General features: G+C 37.1%; 2 protein-coding genes across 3 annotated transcripts in view; both read right to left on the bottom strand.

Moving 5' to 3' along the window:
- The window catches only part of LOC122682197 (tubulin alpha-1C chain-like), a 1,110,822-nt gene that overhangs the window by 881,431 nt on the left and 206,057 nt on the right, over window positions 1-23,334 (bottom strand). The gene's annotated exons all lie outside the window — the stretch shown is intronic.
- The window catches only part of SPATS2 (spermatogenesis associated serine rich 2), a 148,294-nt gene that overhangs the window by 13,851 nt on the left and 111,109 nt on the right, over window positions 1-23,334 (bottom strand). For both annotated transcript variants that reach the window (XM_043884925.1, XM_043884932.1), the window contains 5 exons: window positions 21,285-21,393; window positions 20,144-20,193; window positions 12,747-13,008; window positions 11,358-11,537; window positions 8,829-8,964 (listed from right to left, as the gene is read on the bottom strand). In XM_043884925.1, coding sequence (XP_043740860.1) covers window positions 8,829-8,964; window positions 11,358-11,537; window positions 12,747-13,008; window positions 20,144-20,193; window positions 21,285-21,393 — 737 coding nt within the window. The remainder of the gene's footprint in view (window positions 1-8,828; window positions 8,965-11,357; window positions 11,538-12,746; window positions 13,009-20,143; window positions 20,194-21,284; window positions 21,394-23,334) is intronic.

Raw genomic sequence — 23,334 nt, forward strand, 5'->3', positions numbered from 1 at the left:
TATCTGGATTCCTTTTATTTCTTTCTCTGCCCTGATTGCTGTGGCCAAAACTTCCAAAACTATGTTGAATAGTAGTGGTGAGAGTGGGCACCCTTGTCTTGTTCCTGATTTTAGGGGAAATGCTTTCAATTTTTCACCATTGAGGATAATGTTTGCTGTGGGTCTGTCATATATAGCTTTTATTATGTTGAGGTATGTTCCTTCTATTCCTGCTTTTAGAGTGAGATATTTTAAAAAGTATAAGGCAGGGACATTTTCTCAAGGAGTAAAATCCTTTGTAGTGAAGTGATAAAGAACAGGTTTGATAATCATTATGCATGATGTTAATACACAGACTTGTAACAAATTTGGTCGGCATATTAATTCCAAAGTGCCAGACCAGAGAGAAGATACAACTATTGTGAGGTAGCAACACTTTTGCTAAGAAAGCATTTCCCAAACCTTGGCAAACATTTTGCTCCAAGCACTCTAGCAGCATTTGGAATACCTAAAAAGCAAAACAAAAGTACATCTGAGACAGGAGCTGCCAGGCCTCGAGTTCAGTATTATCACCTCTCCTCTACTGCTGAATCACCTTAAGATGCAGACACTGTCTGTCAGATGACAAATTTAACTGACAAAGCTTGTAAAATATTTATTAAAAGAGCTTAGCAAACAAGTAAGCTTTCTGCAGCTTACAATCTTTATTATGAGACAGCAGAGTGTCACAGGACACTCTCAGCAAGGAAAAACAGTACCATCATCATTAAGACTTTTTAGTGTCACTATGAGCTAGCACATCAGGACGGCACTTCTATTTCCTGCAAGAATGGTTAGCATCCCTTTACACAAGCTTTGTTTCTTGAATCACTCACTGGTGATCATTAGAAATCCACAGTTCAGTGTGTGGGGAATCATATGACGGCGTGAGTGCTCAGTCGTGTCTTGACTCTTAGTGACCCTACGGACTGTAGCCTGCCAGGCTCCTCTGTCCAGGGGAGTTTACAGGCAAGCATACTGCAGTGGGTTGTCATTTCCTCTGCCACGGGTCATATGACCATTCCAATAAAAAAAATAAGCTTACCTTTCCATGCCAAAAAACACTGAAAAGCAATAAGGACTTTTATTTCTTTTTGTTTGTTGTCTGTCATGTTACTATCTATTCATAACATCTACTGAAAGGTTCTGTGATGTCAGCCAAGCATTAAACAGAGGAATCTATGGACTAACTGTTGGGATATTTTCTCAGAGAGAAGCCTGATGAATCTCTGCAATTTTTCATTAAAATTTTTACAAGTCTTTAAAATAGAAAAATGAATAAATGTTAAATTACATGTAGTGTAAGTACCTGACAATTAGTTTTTCTGATAATAATTTAAGTGCCTGACATTAAGCTTTTGGTTGCTGACATTCACTTCAAAGATAATCATCTCAAATAAATAAGCTATACAACAAGAGAAAGGGCCAGGCCAGGCCATCCTCTTAGAAGGTCCTGGGTGAGCTACATAACTGACCACTTGAGTGACCGGGACTTTTCCTTCCCACACTTTAATTCTTGCTCTTACGTTTTAGATTCACTAATAAAGAATGAACCCACAAAACTCAAGGCACCCCATCCTGGACCCCAATAAAGGCATGACTCAAGGTTCATCCTCTCCTAGGCATGCCATGCACCCTCCAGGACTTGTGAATAATAAACTTTGTTTTTCCAAATCCCCTGATGGTTGTTGCTGAGGTGCATGTAGCAATCATTAGAGCCACAAGGGCCTGTCTGCCCCAACACTGATTTATGGGGTGGGGGCCACAAGTAGTACAAGGCCCAGGTGAGTGCCCTCAGGCACTACTAGCTGATGGCATCACCAAAGTAGGCTGAGACCAACACAAACACTGTAAGAACTTTCTTAAAAGTATATCACATAATGTACTACAGTTGTATAGATGAATGACTATGTTTTAGGTAATTAATGCTAAAGCATTTAGGGATGGCACGTCATGATGCCTGCAACTTCCAAATGGTTCTACCAAAACACACACACATGGCAAAGACATTGATCACTGTACTACCCCTTCAGCTTTTCTGTATTCTGAAAGTTTAAGCTGTGGAAACATGTGCATCACAAAATCAACAGAGAAAGTGAGAAGAGTTCAGAAGTGGAAAGTGGCTAAGCATAAGAGAAAGAGCAGAGGCAATTTTCACAATTAAAAGTAGTAATTTAATGTAATATAACTTTCTGACAATGAAGAAACTTTAGCTAAAGTTTTCCATCTGTTCCTAAGCTGTGGTGGTGCCAGTAGGAATCTGTGGCCGAGAGATTCAAAAGTACCTGTGGTTTGAGGTAACAGTTTTTTAGATGCCATAACTATGAGCAATGAGTACTTTCAGAGTGATGAGAAGCTCATTCACACCACCAGACTTTCTGTTGTTACCTTGCTCACTCAGGACATGAGGGTACTAAGCTTGCAACTGTTCTGCGAATTTCCTGAATGGAAACACACCATGATGAGCATCTGATACACTAGACTCAGAAACCACTAATGAAATTCTGCTAAATATCATTGGGACTCTGTTTAGAAAGACACGAGGTCTTATTAAGCCTGGGCCTTATACAGCACACAGAATTTCCTGTCTTTGATCACAAAGGATGGTTTTAGATGTCCTGTCACTGTTAAGGAAAAAGACTGGTAAATGTCTGAATGTTCTGTATTTCCTTCCCTCCTTACCAAGACTTTTTTTTACAATCTTCCCATTTCCTCAACTTACTCTAAAGCTTTTTGTGTAATTTACTTGGTCAAAATAGTTGTCCCTGTAGCATCACCATTCATATCTGTAAGATACATTATATGTCCATCATTTAAAGCAGGCCCTTCAATTAATATTTTTAGCATGTAGCTTACTGATTATACTATTACCTTCAGTAATTTCTTGGTTCCAAAAAACTATTAACTATCATTTGTTTATGACTGTTGCATTAGTGCGTGTTCAGTCGCTTTCTTTGTGTCCGACTCTTTGCGACCCCATGGACTGCAGCCTGCCAGGCTCCTCTGTCCATGGGATTCTCCAGGCAAGAATACTGCAGTAGGTTGCCATTTCCTCCTCTAGGGGATCTTCCCGACCCAGGGATGGAACCCATGTCTGTTAAGTCTCCTGCATTGGTAGGCAGGTTCTTTACCACTAGTGTCACCTGGGAAGGCCCAGCCACATTAGAAAACAATGTTATAACAGAAACAATTCTAGCAACTGTTGAGCCAACTAATTATTTCAAGGGTTTATACTCTAAACCACTCAACAATGTTCTTACAAAACATTTATACTTGATTTTATTTGCTGAAAACCTAAAACCTATTTATTCTAATTCCACTAAAGCAGAAATCCAAGCAAAGCCCAGTCAATGCAAACACCTTTATTTTTCTGAAGACACTTCCTCCTTCTCATATAAAACGACCAAAAAAAGAAAATTTTTAGTAGCTTTTGTTGGCAGAATTAATGACACTTCATGTGCTTCATAAAACTCCATACTCCCAACACTGGTTTTATGAGTATGATACACACATTTGGGCTCAAAGAGCATCTCAATTCTAAAGTAATGCTAGGGACCATATGACTTGATGATATCCTACAATATGTTTTGGGAAAAAGAAATAGCAGCAATTTGCAGAGGGCACAGTTAGATTCCTGGTCTGGGAACTAGGAATCAAACCCATGTGTGAGACATGCACCAAGAATCTCTCTTCCAGCTTTAGTGCAGAAGTGAGCCACCAATGATGATGGGTGGGATGAAGATCATAGGTTACTGGGAGTCAGAATACATAGATTCAAATATTGAGCCTGCAACTTAAATATGATGTCATGTTAGGCAAACAGCTTAACCTAAGACTCAAATTCCTTTTAACTGTAAAGTAAAAATTAAGGCTCCCTCTTCACAGGACAGAAATCAGCACGAAGAAATTGGACAGTATGATTGAACATGTTTGGAAAGGAACCTGTTTGTTTTGTATGCTACTCAGTCATTTTCTCAGATGGTTAAAGAGATAGAATTCTTTTAAATTTATTTATTTTTAATTGGAGGATAATTGCTTTACAATGTTGTGCTAGTTTCTGCTGTACAACAGTGTGAATCAGATATATGTATACATGTATCTCCTCCTTCTTGAGCCTCCCTCCCACCCAGCCCCATTCCACCCCTGCAGGTCATCACAGAGCACTGAGCTGAGCTCCCTGTACTACACAGCAGCTTCCCACTGACCATCTACTTCACACGTGACAGTGTATATATGTCAGTACTGCTCTCTCAATTCATCCCACCCGCTCTTTCCCCTGCTGTTTCCACAAGTCCGTATTGTCCATCTGCATTTCTATTCCTGCCCTGAAAATAGGTTCACCAGCACCATTTCTCTAGATTTCATATATATATGTTAATATGTGACATTTTTCCTTTTCTGACTTACTTTACTCTGTATAACAGGCTCTAGGTTCATCCACTTCACTACAATGGACTCAAACTCATTAGAATTTTAAGTCAAAGACTACCAAGAACCATGGAGGCCAAATACTAGTAGAAATAAGATGTTAATGTACTAAACATGCAAAAACTGAAGAATAATTTAAAACTAAGGAGTGCTAGGTACCTTTTTGATAACACATTATAACAGTAACCTATTCCTTTATCTCTATGGTTTTTAGACATTTTTGAAAGTGCTTTTGTTCCTAAAATGATTTTCTGAATTTTCAGCATCTCTATAGATAAACTTTAAAGTTAAGGATCTAAAAGCATTTGTTAAGACTAGTGATAGTTTAATATAAGAAGAAAAGAGAAGCTCAAATCAAAGGAAGTAACTTTTCTAAGGTGAATGAGGAATCAGCCAGGAAAAACTTCAGTCTTAAGCACAGGCTTATATTGACTTCATGTGTTGCAGAATCTCAAATTTCTTACCACTTTTCTCCTTTTAATAAGTACCTTTTGACTTTCAATAAAACAGAAACTTTATTTAAAAGGCAGGCTGAGTGTGTATCCTTTGCACTGACACATACAATGACAACCGTTCAAAATAGTTTACACACTCTAGCTTCAAGTTCCACTTCATATCCTGCTCCCTAACAGACTTTAAGTCAACTAGGAGCTCCAACAATGTGTCAGAGATTTTATTAATTAACAAGAAAAGTAAACCTGGGTCTAGTGATGATTATTACTGGATCACCAATAAGGACAGATTTGACGTTTTACATCCTGGAAAGCCGCTGCTTTTACCTCCCCACAGGTAAATGTCAGCTTTCATTTGGCCCCAGTGTGAGAGCACTTATCCGTATAATTCCCCTAGTGCCCGGTCAGGTGTAATGCAATCTTACTGTTGCAAATTTGTTAGAACCCTTTTCTTTTCTTTTATACTATAAGCAACACAAAAAATGGCTTCCTAAGTGACATTAACTCCAAGCTCTGGTTCAGTGCCAAAGGGAGTTAGCTCACCTGCCAATTATATCTTGAAGTAGCAACTACAAGGGGCATGGAAATAAGCCAGTTTAAAGACCCAATCAGCCAGAGAGAAGGCTTTACACTAGCAGGAAAGTGCAGGTAATCTCTTTCCTCAAGTTAAATTGACCTGGTTGCTACACCTGCTAATCAATCCTAAATACACAGTTTCTAGGCAGGAAACCACTTCATTTGTCATTTATTAAAGGAGGCTCCCCCTGGCTGGGTTCCAAGTCAACGAGGACTCATAAGTCTCTCTCCAGGAACTGTATTTCCGGGTTCAGGCTGGTTCTGAATGCAATCAGATCCTGTGGTTAAAGTAGTCAGTAAACAATCATGGAGACTGGAGGCTTGTCAAGGCAAAGTTGTGATGTTCTACTCTTAGTTCTTTATTCTTAAACCAATAATATCTGATATGATAATAATCCAGGGTAGAGGGTATGGGGCTTTCTCCCAGAGGGTCAGAAAGAGGAGAAATCAGTTACCTAGAAAAACCAGGGGAAGTCAGAGTTAACGTGAATTTGGGAGAACTGGTTGGATTTAGATAAGTACAAAGATACAAGACAGCATTACTAGGTTGGAAAAGCAGCATTAAGGAGCGTATGAAAGAGGAAATGTGTATGTTAAATTCTCAGACACGTAATCTGGCTAGAGTAAAAATGTATATAAGAAAACAGAAGATTTGACATTAAATTTCTAGCTATAAAACCTGAAAGGGCAAACTTGGGATTCATCTACCCATGGGTAGATGAGCAGATGAATGATCTATTCTAAAGTACTTTTTGGTTCATGGATCATTCTACACTTTGGTAAAAGCAGAGGTCAGAAACTTTCTGGAGGCTTTATTCTACTTCTGTTAATTCACTCCCTTCTCCAATTTCACAAAACAGGAGGACTGAGGCTACCCACTCTCCCTCTGTCTTTTGTTCACTGTGGCATGAAGTACCAGACTAAGTTTGTGAACAGAGACATGGTTGAATATGACCTCAGGGAACAGCACCCAGACAATCAAGAAAACGGATGGATGGTTGGGAGTAAGAGTGGTGTAGGTTCTCTCTGTTCATGAAAACTTCCTCTCACATTTCAGATTCTTGAAAGTGTTAAAAACAAGCAGTATGGACAGTCTCATATCCCCAAATATCAACCTAGCTGCTTGTTTTCCTGTCATGTTACTTAATTTGGTCCTTAAAAAAAAAAATGTTCATTATTAAATGAAAATATCTCCCCCAAAGAGTTATGGTTTAAAAGTTAGTTACCCCTTTAATATCTAATAGTTAAAACAGCTTCAATGGTTGAGAAGAAAAGTAGAATATATTTCTCCTCCCAAAGATTCTATAATCAAATATATTTGAGAAACAGCATAGCATAGCTCCCTCTTGTAAATTCACAATGCATATTAGCATTAACGCATCAAGAAGTCCATTAGTAAAGAAAATTTAGGTCTTTTCAAACCTCTTTAGCTACTAAACCCTATTTCACCTACAGAACACATATTAATACATTTTAAGATATGAGAATTTTTTAAAGCAAGTTTAAAAAATACAAAATTAAAATAAATCAATGATTAATAATAGGGCACAGAAGAGACCACTAGAGTGGGGTCATTGGGAAGGATGAAAGGAGGGAGGAAAACAAAGACATCTTTTCTACTTTGTATTAATGTTGTTGTTGTTCAATCACTCAGTCGTGTCCGACTCCTTGCGACCCCATGGACTGTAGTACACCAGGCTTCCCTGTCCATCACCAACTCCCAGAGCTTGCTCAAACTCATGTCCATCGAGTCAGTGATGCCATCCGACCATCTCATCCTCTGTCATCCCCTTCTCCTCCTGTCTTCAATCTTTCGCAGCACCAGGGTCTTTTCCAATGAGTCGGCTCTTCGCATCAGGCGGCCAAAGTACTGGAGCTTCAGCATCAGTCCTTCCAATGAATATTCAGGACTGATTTCCTTTAGGATTGACTGGTTGGATCTCCGTGCAGTCCAAGGGACTCTCAAGAGTCTTCTCCAACACTACAGTTCAAAAGCATCGATTCTTTCATGCTCAGCCTTCTTTATGGTCCAGCTCTCATATCCATACATGACTACTAGGAACACCATAGCTTTGACTATACAGATCTTTGTTGGCAAAGTAATGTCTCTGCTTTCTAATATACTGTCTAGGTCTGTCACAGTTTTTCTTCCAAGGAGCAAGCATCTTTTAATTTCATGGCTGCAGTCACCAACTGCAGTGATTTTGGAGCCCAAGAAAATAAAGTCTGTTACTCTTTCCACTGTTACCCCATCTATTTGCCATGAAGTGATGGGACCAGATGCCAAGATCTTAATTTTTTGAATGTTGAGTTTTAAGCCAACTTTTTCACTCTCTTCTTTCACTTTCATCAAGAGGTTCTTCAGTTCCTCTTCACTTTCTGCCATCAGGGTGGTATCATTTGCCTATCTGAGGTTATTGATATTTCTCCCAGCAATCTTGGTTCCAGTTAGTGCTTCATTCAGCCTGGCATTTCGAATGATGTACTCTGCATGTAAGTTAAATAAGCAGGGTGACGATATACAGCCTTGATGTACTCCTTTCCCAATTTGGAACCAGTCTGTTGTTCTATGTCTGGTCCTAACTGTTGCTTCTTGACCTGCATGTAAGTTTCTCAGGAGGCAGGTGAGAGGCAGGCAGGTGAGATTCCCATCTCTTTAAGAAGTTTCCACAGTTTGTTGTGATCCACACAATCAAAGGCTTTAGCCTAGTCAATGAAGCAGAAGTAGATGTTTTTCTGGAATTCTCTTGCATTTTCTATGATCCAGTGGATGGTTGGCAATTTGATCTTTGGTTCTTCTGCCGTTTCTAAATCCAGCTTGAATATCTGGAAGTTCTTAGTTCACATACTGTTGAAGCCTAGCTTGGAGAATAATGAACATTACTTTGCTAGCATGTGAAATGAATGCAACTGTGCCATAGTTTGAACATTCTTTGGCATTGCCTTTCTTTGGGATTGGAATGAAAACTGACCTTTTCCAGTCCTTTTGCTACTGCTGAGTTTTCCAAATTTGCTGGCATATTGATTTGTTAAAAAACATCATGTCATTGGTTACAGGTTCCTGGTTTAAAAGACAGACCCTAATGTAAAGGAGCATGACCTACTCTATAATTACTTGTCCCTTTCCAAACAATATTAACCTTAGGTCCATTCCTAAAGCATGAGTTTCTTCTATGACTCATTCTCAAACTGTGACCACAAACAGAATGAAGCAGAAAGCAAAACATAGCATAGGATTTTTAAGTCTTCCTCCACTGTGTAGAGAAGTTAAGAATTCGGAATTAAAGAACTTGGTGAATGGTTAACCATCTTTATCATTTTCATGCTACTGATACAAAATGCAACTTAACTTACCAGCTCTGCAATTCGGCAAAAGCTTGTTTCATTTTCTTAATAGAAGCATCCATCTCTTCTTTAACTACAACTCGGTACCGTGCAAGAGACACTGTGCAGCGCTGCAGGTCTTTCACAGATTTTTCAATATTAGAACCTTGGAAAGAACCCCAATAAAAAAAAGAACATAGGTAACTTGAAAATTGGATCTGAATACCTAAGCATGTAACGTAACTAACGTCTCATAACTAAGAATGCTTCCTAAATGGCCACCCTCAACAAAAAACGGAATTTTTCATATTTTTTTTTTTAAAGTATCCTGGCCAAGATGGAGTAACAGGAATTGGATTTACCTTCCTGTCTTAAAAAACTTCACACATACACAAAATATATGAAACAATGGTTTTCAGACAATGAACAATATGCAGTACTTCTTACCACCCTCCACAAGAACACAGAAAACAAAAAAAGTGAGGCCTAAGATGGCCTCAACTTGCTGCCATAAGAGAGTTTCCAGGCTGCAATGCAAGGAGGAGAAATCCTAAGTTGAGTCTGCACATCTCTTTGAATTGAGGGGACAGAGTTGAGAGTTCAAAGAGGCTAAGATGGCTAGAATTCTCAGGGCAGAACAGTGGAGAGGAGAAAGCTACATTGCAATGAAAAAACTGTACAAAGATCCACAGAGGATTCTGAGTGCATGCGTGTGCAGAACCACCCAAAACAGGGAAAAGAACCACTGGAAAGGAGCAGGTAGAATAATCCTAAGAGCTCACCCAGACCAGGAATAGTCTATGTTCACACCAGCATAGTGGGGCACCAGGTAGAGTACTTACAGGGGTACTGCCTCAGTAATTAGCTTGATACTAAACGCTGCGCTACTTCTACTAACAAAGCTTAAGCAAGCAAGCAGACTGTTTCCAAATAACAGTTCCAGAATAAATCACAAGAATATTTAAAGAAATATGAAAATATCTAGCAATCAACAAAGCAAAATTCACAATGTCTGGCATCTAATAAAAAAATTACTAGAGGCAGAAAAATATGACTGATCTATAATGAAGGGAAAAATCAATTAACAGAAACAGGTGCAGAAATGACAAAGATGTAGTATCAAGTCAGTAAGGACATCAAAACAGCTAATATAATCAAATATCACATGTTCAAGAAGGCGGAGGAATAGTATAATCTGTTAAGGAGACACATGGAAGATATTTAAAAAGATTCCAACAGAATCTTTGGAGATGAAAAAAAAAATCAGAGATGAAAAATACACTGAATTGGATTAATAGCAGATTAAAAACTTAGAGAAAAAAGGTTAATAAATTTGAAGACAGTAATTTTAGAACTATCCATAATGAAATTAAGCACAGAGAGAAAAAGACTAAAAAAAGAACCCAAAATGAAAAACTATTTGAGTTGGTACGAAATTTTCAAAACTCCCTACGTAACAGGATTTAGTAGAATACAATTCACCATGTAGATATTACAAAACTGATAAAGTTCTCTCTTGATAGTACAGTTTGAAGCATTTTAAGTGAGTAAGTCAACACTGTAGATAAAGATGAAGCATATTTACCTACCTAACATATTTTAACCAGTTTCTGAGAATTCTATTGTAACCTTTTTATATTCACTAATGTCAAAGTTATTATGACTGGTAGTTAGAATAACTGATCTAACAAATTTATAAAGTGCCAAGACACAGATTTTCAATCTTTAAATCCTTCCTCATCTCAACCTGATTTCTTTTAAAATCTACCTAAAAGCTTTCAAGCACTGTTCCTTTATTTTTGCTTGACTAAATACTGTCAGACTTGCCTTTCTGGACAAGTTGAGGGCTCTGTTAGAAAGATGAAAAAAGAGAGCCTCAATAATTAAATTTGGCTCATGCGGTATAAATAATTCAATACAGAGCTACAGGTTACAAGGGTCTTTTACATTTTTCTGTTTCATTTGTTCAGGTAAGTGGACTGCCATCCTTAAATGGACGATAGAAGGGCTATTATCTCTATCTAATTATTGGCTGATTATTTAAATAACTATTATAGTTAAAAAAGAAAAACAGCAAATGGCTACCATCAATCAATGCTAAGGATTTACTTGAGAAAATGACCTTGTTTAAAGCTACAGTCTGATAGGTATTAGTAAAAGCATGAAGTTGAAAAGAGAAATTAAAATATTTCTTCAAAATGTCATTTCAGAGATGGCAAAGCTTTTTACTGTTGAGTCAACCTGGAGTTAAAAATGAAGGAAATAGCACAGACATGTTGCAGTAAAGCAAATAAAACGAAGGTTAATGTTAGCAGAAACGTCATGCTAGCTGCAGAGTTTGACTCTCATTCACAAAAAACGACCACTATTGTTGTTTCAAGACTGTATGGCATTACACTACTATCAGACTCCAACTGTACACAAAACTGGGGAAAGGCTGGATCATCATGGATAGTCACTTCTGAAACCTCATCTATGAGAACAAAGAGATAATTTGCTCTCTCTAGCTAAAAACACAGATTCTTTTTGCTTTCTCTCAAAGGAAGGTCTTTGATTTACCAAGCTTTTTGTTGGTGGAAGAGAGGGGAACATCTTCCATGCCTAGATTTGAAAGCTGAGGTCCTACAGTAGTTCTCGAGAGAGACTTGGCAGCGTTCCTGTTTTGTTGAGAATTCTGAGTAGAGTGCATAGTCGAAGATCTGGACTCAAAATCAGAGACACCATTCTCCAGCATGGATCCTGTCAAATAAAGAGGCCAGTATTTTAGAGTAGAGTTTAGGGGTAAATCAAGGAGTCTTTAAGTACACATGAAGTAAAAAGGTAAAAATGCAGCAAAACAATGCCTCTTAAAAGGTTGTGAATAGAATCAACTGACAAAACAGGACGAAGAGCAGAGTCAGTGGGGCTGTGAGTATCATCTGGCTTAGCCCAGGAGGCACACTAACTGGAGAGAAGGATTCTTTATTAACCCATCTCCAGACAGGCTAGCTCATTCCCTGGACCTTGTTAGTAACTTCCTTGCAGTTCTGGTCACAAGGAAGTGAAGAGTCAATATCACCACCTCTGACAAGCTTCTGTTAAGTTATGCTGAGGAAAAGATTTCTACACTGTCCCAGGGAAAGAAAGAAGAGTTTTAAAAGCTTGAGGAAATAGAAAGGGCAAAGAGTTAGGAAATAAGGGAAAGCTAGTTTAGAAAAAAAATAGAGGCCATTGACTATCTGTGGTTTGTTTGAGGTGCTATGTTTTTTTCTAAGTCTCTGTATGTATGCGTGTGTGCTTGAACTAATCAATAAAAAAAATCTGAAATATACAGCATAATTTAAAAAATGGCATTACATTTATAAAGCCAGCAGCAACAGAGCAAAGAGAACTAGATTAACAAACAAGTAATTAAAAAGCCTATTTTTAAAAATATATTCCCAATATCTTTCCAGTACTCATCAAAATGGTTAATGAAACAAAACGTACAAGCTATCTGAATTTACAACTAATACTAATCTTAATTCTTTATTAAAAAACAAATGTGAGACTATAAAAACCAACAGTCTACTTCTAATGAAAGCCATGGGATTACAATTATGCTTATATATTCCTTACTGTGTTGAGTCTTGGAATAATAACATCAATATCAACTCATGATCATCATTTCCTTTAATAAATGTGAAGTTAAAAAACACCTAACGTCACCTTCTGTAATCTCTAGGTATTATAGAACTATTAAATTAGAAGATTTCCACAAGGCTGATTTAGACTAAAATTAAAATGTGAAACAATGGAATAAGAATTATATTTTTCTAGGCCTTTGATAATTACCAAATGTGACTCTTTCACATAAGTAACAAAATTAAAAAACTAACTAGATTTAATTTATTGATTGCTTTCTCAACCAAGAAGCCCCTGTATTTTTCAGTAGAATGGAACTTTCCAAGGACCTGTTAATATACTCACCTGTTCTATCTAGCATTTCTGATGTGGCAGACTCAGGATCCTCCAGTTCTCTGGCTTCTATTGAAAGTGTCTCCATACCTTCACTGAGTGAGTCCACAGACTCGGTATCATTGATGGCACCGTTGACATGATAACCATTAATACCACCTTTCTCTGAGGAGGGCGCAGATTGTTCCTCTTGAACGGAAACCGATTTATTGGAATCTGGGATACTGTTACTTGGTTCTGCTGCAGGTTTTGGCTTGCTTTTCTTCTTTTTGTTCTAATGGTCATTAAAGATTTGAAAAAAAGAAAAGAAAAAGAAGACCCCGACAATCCAGAGAGGTGGCGCCAGCTACCCATAGGCAACCAATGTTACCAATTTCTCATTTGCTCTTCCAGAAACTGAATACGTTTCTGTATATGTTGAACCACTGACTGAAATAACTATGTAAAATACTTAAGATAAACTCAAACACATAAAAATAAAACAGCAAAGCATAACAAAACCCCCTATAAGAAAAACCAAAAGATAAATTACAAAATGTGAAAAAAAAGTGCAATATATACAAAGAAATAGAGAAAGCTCTTAAACAAACAAAATAATAATCCAATAGAAAAACTGGTGTAGCTATAAACATGTGGAATGAAGTGAAACTTCAGTTTAATAAAGATAAATTAAATCTGCACTGCAGAGAATTTTGCATCAGAAATCTGTCTCCTCACCTAGAAAACAATTACACTGGCAGAATCTGTCTAACTATTTTGGAACTCTGTAGTCTACTGAAGGCTTATAATTTCCAGGAGAAGACTTGGATGATAAATTGCAGTTAATTTCAGTCAATTTCAGTTCTGAGCACAGTAGCAGATACTCACCCCCCACCCCCAGTTAGGGAACAGGCAGCCGTGCACCTGTTCTTGGAGCAGCTGGCACATAGCTTGCTAGAGTCAGGGTAGGCAAAAAGGACCCTGTCCTCCAAATATCTGGGAGCTGTGTCGTGGTCACTGACTGCTGCCTTTCACAGCAAAGGTATAGACAGAGGCAGGCAGCCACTGATGCTGCACCTCCTCCCACTGTTCCAAGCCCCTCCCTCTCTGGTTGAAGTTTAATTCCTTTAGGGGAATTAAAGTGGTGAGACCCTTCCTCCCCACTTCATTTTTCTTTATTCCCTTTCAGGAGACAGACATCGAAGACTAGGACATTCAAAAACAACTTTATATATAGAAAAAAATTGAAAGTAATCATGCATGCCCAGGGAAAAGCATAGACAAGATCTGAGAAGACCTTAAGTTTACACCTTAGGCTGACCCTTGGTACAAAGACAGCTTACAACAATTTTAAAATATAGCAATAACAAAAAACAGCAAACCTGGAGAAAGAGGGAGAATCTGGTTTCCAGAGTTATCAAATTATTAGATTCAAATGTCTAGCTTTCAACAAAAAATCACAAAGAACACAAAAAAATAAGAAAGTATGGCCAATACAAAGGAAAAGAATAAATCAATAGAAACTTTCCCTGAGAAAGACTTGTTGGGAGATATATTAAAGCCTTTATTTTTTTATCCAAAGATTAATTTTAATTATGTAAACATGGATTCTTAATATGTTCCTAACTAGCAGTTTCCATAAGTAGGATTTTTTTACTCAAATGCCTAGTGCATTTTTGGGCTCCCCTGGTGTTTCAGTGGTAAAGAATTCACCTCCCAACATAGGAGACATGATCTCTGGTCTGGGAAGATCCCACATGCTATGGAGCAACTAAGCCTGTGCACCCCAACTACTGAGCCTGTGCTCTAGAGCCTGGGAGCCACCAACTACTGAGCCCACATGCTGCAACTGCTGAAGCCCATGCGCCTAGAGCCTGTGTTTCACAACAAGAGAAGTCACTGCAATGAGAAGCCTGAACAATGCAACTAGTCCCCGCTAGCTGCAGAGTACGAAAGAGCACAAAGGAGAGTAGTCCCTGCTTTCCGCAACCAGAGAAAAGCCCATGCAGCAACGAAGATTCAGTACAACCAAAACCCACCCCTCAAAAATGAAAACAAAAAAAAAGCTGCCTTAAAGACGTTCAAAGAACTAAAGGCAAATGTGGGGAAGGTCAAGCAAACAAAGTATGAACAAAATGTAAATATTAATTAAGAGACAGAAAAATAAATTAGATCAAAAAAAAAATCAAAAATGAAATTCTTGAGCTGAAAAGTACAGTAACTTAAATTTTTTTTTAAAAATCACTGAAGGGATTCAAAGGGAGATCTGAGAAGTCAGAAGAAGGAACCAGTGGGTTTCAAGATAGCACAACTGAAATTATTGAGTTTGAGGAAGAGAAAAAAAAAGATTGAAGAAAAGTGAAAAGCCTAAGGGACCTGTGGGGCTCCATCAAGCAAACCAACATATGCATTGTATAAACTGGAGAAGGAGAGGAGAGAAAGGGAAGAAAGAACGTATGAAGAAATAATGGCTGAAAACTTTCCAAATTTGATGAAAGACATGACTATAAACATCCAAGAAGCTTAACAACCTCTAAAAGAAGATGAATGTAAAGTAATTAGCCTCCAACTAATAAAAATAAATGAAAAAAAATTTTTAAAATAGTTTTTAAGAAGACAAAAAAATAAATAAATAAATAAAAGAAGATGAAACACGTTGTAACCAAACTTCCCAAAGATAAAGAAAGAATCTAGAAAGCGGCAAGAGAGAAGTTACTTATCACACACAAGAGATCATCAGTGAGATTAGCAAATTTCTCATCAGAAACATAGGAGGCCAGAAGGCAGTAGGCAGATATATTCAAAGTGCTAAAAGGAAAAAAACAAACAAACCCACCAACCAAGAATCCTCTACGTAGCAAAGCTGTCGGATAAATTAAGACATTCCCAGATAAACAAAGACGAGGGAGTTCATGACTACCAGACCTGCCCCACCAGAAATGCTCAAGGGAGGCCTGTAAGGTGAAGTGAAACAACACTAGATGGTCCTCTGAAGGCACACAGAGAAATAAAGAACTTGGCAGAGGTAAAATACATGCACAACTACAAAAGCTAGTATTATTATAACAATGGTTTGTTACTGTTCTTCTTGTTTTCTGCATGACTTAGAAGACCAACAAAACCAAAAGCTAGTTCTTCATAAAAACAAAGTTGACAAACCTTTAGCTAGACGGACTGAGAAAAAAGTGAGAAGACTCAAAGTATTAAAATAAGAAATGAAAGTGGGTACATTACTATTGATTATAAGAGAATATTATGAACAATCATACACCAACAAATTGTATAACCTAGATGAAATTGTTCAAATTCCTAGAAACACAAAACCTACCAATACTGTCATGAAGAAATAGAAAATCTAATTAGTTAGGAGACTGAAACACAAATCAAAAATCTCCTGACAAAGAAAAGCCTTGGCTTCACTAGTGAATTCTACCAAACATATACTCCTGCCAAACTTTAAAAAAAAAAAAAAAAAAAAGCTGCTGAAGAGAAGGGAACAATATCTAACTCACTCTATGAGGTCAGCATTACCCTGATACTTAGACAAAGACACTAGATGAAAACTACAAAGCAATATCCCTTATGAACACTGATGCAAAAATTCTCAACAAAACAGTACCAAACCAAATTCAGCAACATATTAAAATAATTATATACCATGACCAAATAGGATTTATTCCCTGAATGCAAGAATGGTTCAACTTAAGAAAACTGATAAAAAAAAAAAAAAAAGAAAACTGATCAATGTAACACACCGTATTAACAGAAAGAAGGGGAAAAAGCCACATGATCATCTTAATTGATGCAGAAAAAACATGTGACAAAATTCAAATATCCTTTCATGATAAAAACACTAAAAAAAAACTAGGACTAGAAGGAAACTACTTCAACATAGTAAAAGACATATATGAAAAACCCACACGGAACAATGGTCAAAGAGGAGAGCTTTTCCTCAAAGATCAGGAACAAGGCAAGGGTGCCCACTTTTGCCATTTCTATTCAACACAGTACTGAAAGTTGTAGCCAGTGCAATTAAGAAAGAAAAAGAAATAAAAGGCATCCAAGCAAGAAATGAAAAAGTAAAATATGCTTGGAAAAGATATGATCTTATATATAGAAAACTTTAAAGATCACACATACACACACACACAGAGAACAATTCAGCAAAGCAGCAAGATACAGTCAACACACAAAAATCAGTTGTACTTCCATACATGAACAATCTGAAAAGTAAATTATAAAATAATTCAATTTATAATAGCATAACTAAATAGAAACACATTATATATTTATGAATTAGAAGATTTAATATTAAAATGTCAATACTACCCAAAGTGATCTACAAATCAATGCAATCCATATAAAAATCCCAATGATATTTTTTGCAGAAACAGAAAAACCCATCTTAAAATTCATATGCACTCTCAAGGAACCAAACCAAGTCTTCTTGAAAAAGAAGACTAGAGATTATCATACTAAATTAAATAAGTCAGACAGAGAAGGACAAATATCATATGATATCACTTATATGTGTAATCTAAAAAAAAAGGACACAAATGAATTTACTTACAAAAGAAAAACAGACTCACAGACATAGAAAACAAGCTTATGGTCACCAAAAGGGAACAGGGCTAGTATGGGAGGGCTAGTATGTTTGGGACTGAAATATACACATTATTATATATGAAAAGATAACCAACAAAGACCTACTGTTGGGGACTATAACAGTATCTTCTAATAACCTACAATGGGCTTCCCTTGTGGCTCAGCTGGTACAATGGAAAAGAATCTAAAAAAATTTATGTATATGTATGTGTGTGTGTATATAACTGAATCACTCTACTGTACCCCCTGAAATTAACACAACATTGTAAATCAACATTTCAAGAAAAAATTTAAAGAGGAACAAAACAGGGAGACTCATACAACCTGATTTCAAAACTTACTACAAAGCTGCACTAATCAAAACAATGTAGTACTAGGGTAAAGACAGATGTATAAGGGACTTGTCTGGTGTCCCGTGGTTAAGATTCTGCTTCCACTATGGAGGGCAGGGGTTTGATCCCTGGTCAGGGAACTAAGATCCACAAGCCATGCAGAGTGACAAAAATACTTATAAAAAACAAACACAGAGACAATGAAATAGAATAAACAGCCCAGAAGCGAACTCTAACATATATGGCTAAATGATTTTTGCCAAAACTACTCAATGGGGAAAGGACAGTCTTTTCAACAAATAATGCTGGAAAAACTGGAATCCCCACTTATAAAAGAATAAAGTTGGACTTTAACCTGAAACATAACACAAAAATTATCTCAAAATGGATCAAACCTAAATGTAAGACCTGAATCAACAAAACTTGTAAGAAAATGATGTAGGACAGTAGGACAAAAGCTTCACGATATTGGACTTGGTAAGGATTTCTTAGAGATGACACCAGAGGCACAGTTAACAAAGAAAAACAAACTGGACTTCATGAGAAAGAAGACAATCCACGGATTGTGAGAAACTATTTGCAATCATATATCTGGTAAGGGATTTTTCCTCTCCACAATTCTCATTTCTCCTTTTCTTAATTACTTTCTCCCATGTGAGCTGGCTAAGTTTTCATGTCACTGTCCTATGCATGTGATACCTTTCCCCAGTAACCGTTCATGATCATATCCTATTGAACTAATCCCAACAGTTAACTGGATGTGATTTGGGTATTTGGAATTGCCAAACTGAAGCCATTTTTCTTTCTCCAAATTTTAAGAAATTTATGTATCTCCAACCATACTTCCCCAGCTTTGTGCACATATTACATTACTAATAACCTATTATCCTTGGCCAATAAAATAATAAATCAGAATACGCACAGTTACTTAGGTTTGGTGAAAGCAATGGGAAGAAGTTAAGCAAATATTCAAAGCTACAGGTATGGACAGCTTCAGGGGAATCTGCGGTAGTATTAAGTTCTTAGAAAAAGTTCTCAAGGGTCATTGGAGCCAAGCCTGTTTTCTTTTTTTCCCCAAGTCTGGTTTAATCAAGACTTAGCAGAATTCCTAATGAAGTCATTTAGAGTCATCAAGAAAGCATTCCAGAACTCCAGCACTAACCTAATATAGACCCCAAAGAGATTTCATAGAGATACTTGATTCAAATTCACACTTCAAGCACTTCCTAAAGGAACTAGATTTAGAGTAAAGAGCTATGGGAAGCATGTTAAGGTTAGCTAGTGTCCTTTTTGGGAAAAGCATTTTTGGTTTCAAGTGGATAAGGAGAACTGATATGCTATATATTGTATTAAACACTTGAGGAGACATTACTTTGCCAACAAAGATCCATCTAGTCAAAGCTATGGTTTTTTTCAGTAGTCATGTATGGATGTGAGAGTTGGACTATAAAGAAAGCTGGGCCCCAACGAATTGATGTTTTTGAACTGTGGTGTTGGAGAAGACTCTTGAGAGTCCCTTGGACTGCAAGGAGATCCAACCAGTCCATCCTAAAGGAAATCAGTCCTGAATATTCATTGGAAGGACTGATGCTGAAGCCGAAACTCCAATACTTTGGCCACCTGATGTGAAGAACTGACTCATTTGAAAAGACCCTGTTGCTGGGAAAGATTGAAGGCGGGAGGAGAAGGGGACAACAGAGGATGAGGCAGTGTGATGGCATCACTGACTCGATGGACATGAGTCTGAGTAAACTCCGGGAGTTGGTGATGGACAGGGAAGCCTAGCGTGCTGCAGCCCATGGGGTTGCAAAGAGTTGGACACGACTGAGCAACTGAAATGAACTGAACTGAAAAACTTGCAGTTGTCAATATTATTTTCCTATTTTAGAGACGAGCAAACTAAGGCTCACTAGGGTTAAACAATATTCCCAGGAAATAAAACCAGTAAGTAGTAGAATAGGATATAAATCCAGTTTTGACTGATTCCACAGTCCAAGTGCCTTCTATTATCTTCTAATATCTCCCTGAACTAGACCATTAGACCCCTCTGCATAGCTAAGAGTAGCAAAGCTTCTCTTTAGGCTTTAGGCTAAAGCTGGTTAATATCAGAGATTACAACACAAGTGGTCTGACTTAAAAATTTGAACTATTTTAACCGACGTATGATATGAATGATGTTGAAAAACCACTGGAATGGATCACTTTCTCTAGAGGAGCTCTGCTGTCCTTGACATGCTCTCTTGTTTCATCCCTGCCTAATATTAATACACTCTCTGCAACTGCGATGGCAGAGTAATTCTGCTTTCTGCCTGAAATCACATGGAGGAGACTGTGGTACTCTATGTACATAGAAGTGTTACAATGTCCTGGAAGAAAACTTTTCTTAGCCAGGTAAAATGAAGATGCATATGTAAATCTTTCAATATTTCTGCAGAGCTTAATTTTTTTAGAATACAAATAGGGATACCACACTTAAATTTAATTCATTTTTACCTTTTTCTTGCCTGTTACTGTCCATTCTTTGAGTACTTCACTGGCACTACCTGTAAGAGAAACCAATCACAGATTTTTTTCTCCCATCACAGGCATGCTCAAGAAGGAATTAGTGTCCCTGAATTTTGTAACTGCTGCAAAGTCTCCCTCTCCCAATAGGAAAAGTGATGGTTCAGGTATCTAAGTTAATGTAATGAGATAATCATATCATGCTTACCTTTTAGAATACCTGCCCATTTAGATCCCCCTTCTCCATTTAATTTCTTCAGTAAGTTCTTCCAGGAAGAGACTAATGTAGCCTGACCATTTTGAAGCTTCTTTTTATGTATGTAGCTTTGACCAAATACAAAGAGGACTGGTTTCAGCCCAAGTATGGTGTCCCCTCTCCTCCAGAAGATTACACACCACCTGGTTACATTGTTTCAGAGAGAACCGTCTACTACCCTAGGCCCAAATACTAACATTATAAAAAAAAAATGATTGATAAAGAAAAAACTTACAGTATTTGGACCTGTTTATTCTACACTGGCAAATTCAGAAAAGTAGAAAGAGGGAGATCTGTTTTGACATCACTGTCACTGTTCAATGAAAGAGACAACTTCAGACAGTTTTTCCCAAACAAGTTGTGTGGAAGAATTTTGTAAAATGCTCCTCAACTCTATAAAATCAGAAGGTTTGACTAAGCATACCATTTTTTGTATGGTAAATAAGGAAACTCAAATCCATATATTTAAATCACTTGTCAGAGCCTAAAAAAGACTATTGAGTCCCTAAATCTGCCATCTGTAGCTGAGCCACTGGACCACTGCTCTGTCATTGCTTCTTAAATTCTTATTCAACCCAACTCCAATCAAGTTCCTTATACCACTGGCTATCTAATTTCTTCTAACTGTCATTAGAAAACATTCTGAATAAAATGAAGGAGTCTTCTCTGCTTGTCTCTTATTCCAGGTATCATATAGCTTATGAATGAATTACTTCTAGGACTGAAAAAAGGAGCTTTAAAAGGTATCTTTAAAAATCGCACAGGGTCTGCTATATCATCTATAAAATACCAGACTGCCAAATAAATGCTATAGAAATTTGAAGCAACTTCTATTTGAACAAATATGAGCTTATAAAAATATTGAGCTAGGGTTACCTTCCATAAATGCTTGTACTGTTTTGTCCACACAATTATCAAAGTGCTGCAAAACCAGGATAATTTCATTGTTACTCTTATTGGGAACTATTGCACGCACTGCATTTATCTGAAAAAGAAGATAAGGTCATTTAATTCTAATATCAGGAGATCAGTTGGAAGCTGAGGCCTATTACAGGGAATAACAGTAAGGGTACCATTTCATCTTTAACAAGATGTATCACATCACTTTAGTATCAGCGAGAGTACACACAACCATCTCGCTGGGATGATTAATAAATGAATGATGCCAACACATAAAAAATTAACTTTAAAACTTAGAAAAAGGAGAACATTTCCAGAAACAGAAGATTTGTGCCAGATCTTATCTCAGAGTGGTTTAATTCAGGTATCAGGTATTAATTTAGCATCAACATTTCCTCATTTTTAGCATACTATATAGAGAAAGGAGGAAAGTTGAACAAACCACCAGAATAAACCACCAATAATAATTTAGATTTTTGTATAGCATTTTTCAAACATTTATTTCATATCATTTAATTGTATAATAATGCTATAAATATCATTTAAATTATTATAAACTACTTCAGGTATATAAAATATAATGAACACTCACTATGATGGCCAGTTTAATAAAATAAAATATATGCAATTGAAAAGGCTGTGAAGCTTCTCATAAATCCCCTTTCCCTCCTCTCCACAGAGATTTCTACCTTGAATTTGGTGTTATTTTAATATTTGTTTTTGTACTTTTATGATGTATGTCTGTATCCAAGGGTAAGACATATTATTGTTTGCATTACATATCAATATCATACATATCTATGTTTAATTTGCTTTCTCATGTAATATTGTTTTTTAGATTTTTCATGTTGGTAAAAACATCTCATTATTATTAGTAATTTATTTTAATTGCTAAATAGCATTTCCATTGTGTGAATATAGCCAATTTAATCATTTTTCTGTCAACAGACATTTACATTCTTTCTAGTGTTTGGCTACTATGAAAAATGCCATAGTAAACATTCCTACGCTTATGCTTATTTACTGAATGCTTACAACAATGCTTAGCAAATTGTTAAAAAAAAGGAAAACAAAGTCTTCAGTGAACAGTGAGAGGATGTGTCTATTGTATATACAATCACTAGTAGAATTTCTCAACAGTTCAGTTCAGTTTAATCATTCAGTCGTGTCCAACTGTTTGTGACCCAATGGACTGCAGCACACCAGGCCTCCCTGTCCATCACCAACTCCCAGAGTTTACTCAGACTCAAGACTCCAACCATCTCATCCTCTAGTCATTTCCTTCTCCTCCCGCCTTCAAACTTTCCCAGTATCAGGGTCTTTTCAAATGAGTCAGTTCTTCGCATCAGGTGGCCAAAGTATTGGAGTTTCGGCTTCAGCATCAGTCCTTCCAATGAATATTCAGGACTGATTTCCTTTAGGATAGACTGGTTGGATCTCCTTGCTGTCCAAGACACTCTCAAGTGTCTTATCCAACACCACAGTTCAAAAGCATCAATTCCCTAGCGCTCAGCTTTCTTTATAGTCCAACTCTCACATCCATACATGACTACTGAAAAAACCATAGCCTTGACTAGACGGACCTTTGCTGGCAGGGTAATGTCTCTGGCTTTTTAATATGCTGTCTAGGTTGGTCATAGCTTGTCTTCAAAGGAGCAAGCATCTTTTAATTTCATGGCTGCAATACCATCTGCAGTGATTTTGGAGCCCCCCCAAATAAAGTCTGTCACTGTTTCCACTGTTTCCCCATCTATTTGTCATGAAGTGATGGGATCGGATGCCATGATCTTAGTTTTCTTAATGTTGAGTTAAAGCCAACTTTTTCACTCTCCTCTTTAACTTTCTTTTCTTTTTTTAAAAAGTCTTTATTGAATTTATTACAATATTGCTTTTTTGTTGTTTAATTTTTGGTCTCAAGGTATGTGGAATCTTAGCTCCCTGACCAGGGATTGAACTCGTGTCTCTTGCAATGGAAGGTGAATTCTTAACTACTGGACCACCAGGGAAGTCCTCCTCTTTCACTTTC

Source organism: Cervus elaphus, chromosome 3 (assembly GCF_910594005.1).
Source record: "Cervus elaphus chromosome 3, mCerEla1.1, whole genome shotgun sequence".
NCBI lineage: Eukaryota > Metazoa > Chordata > Mammalia > Artiodactyla > Cervidae > Cervus > Cervus elaphus.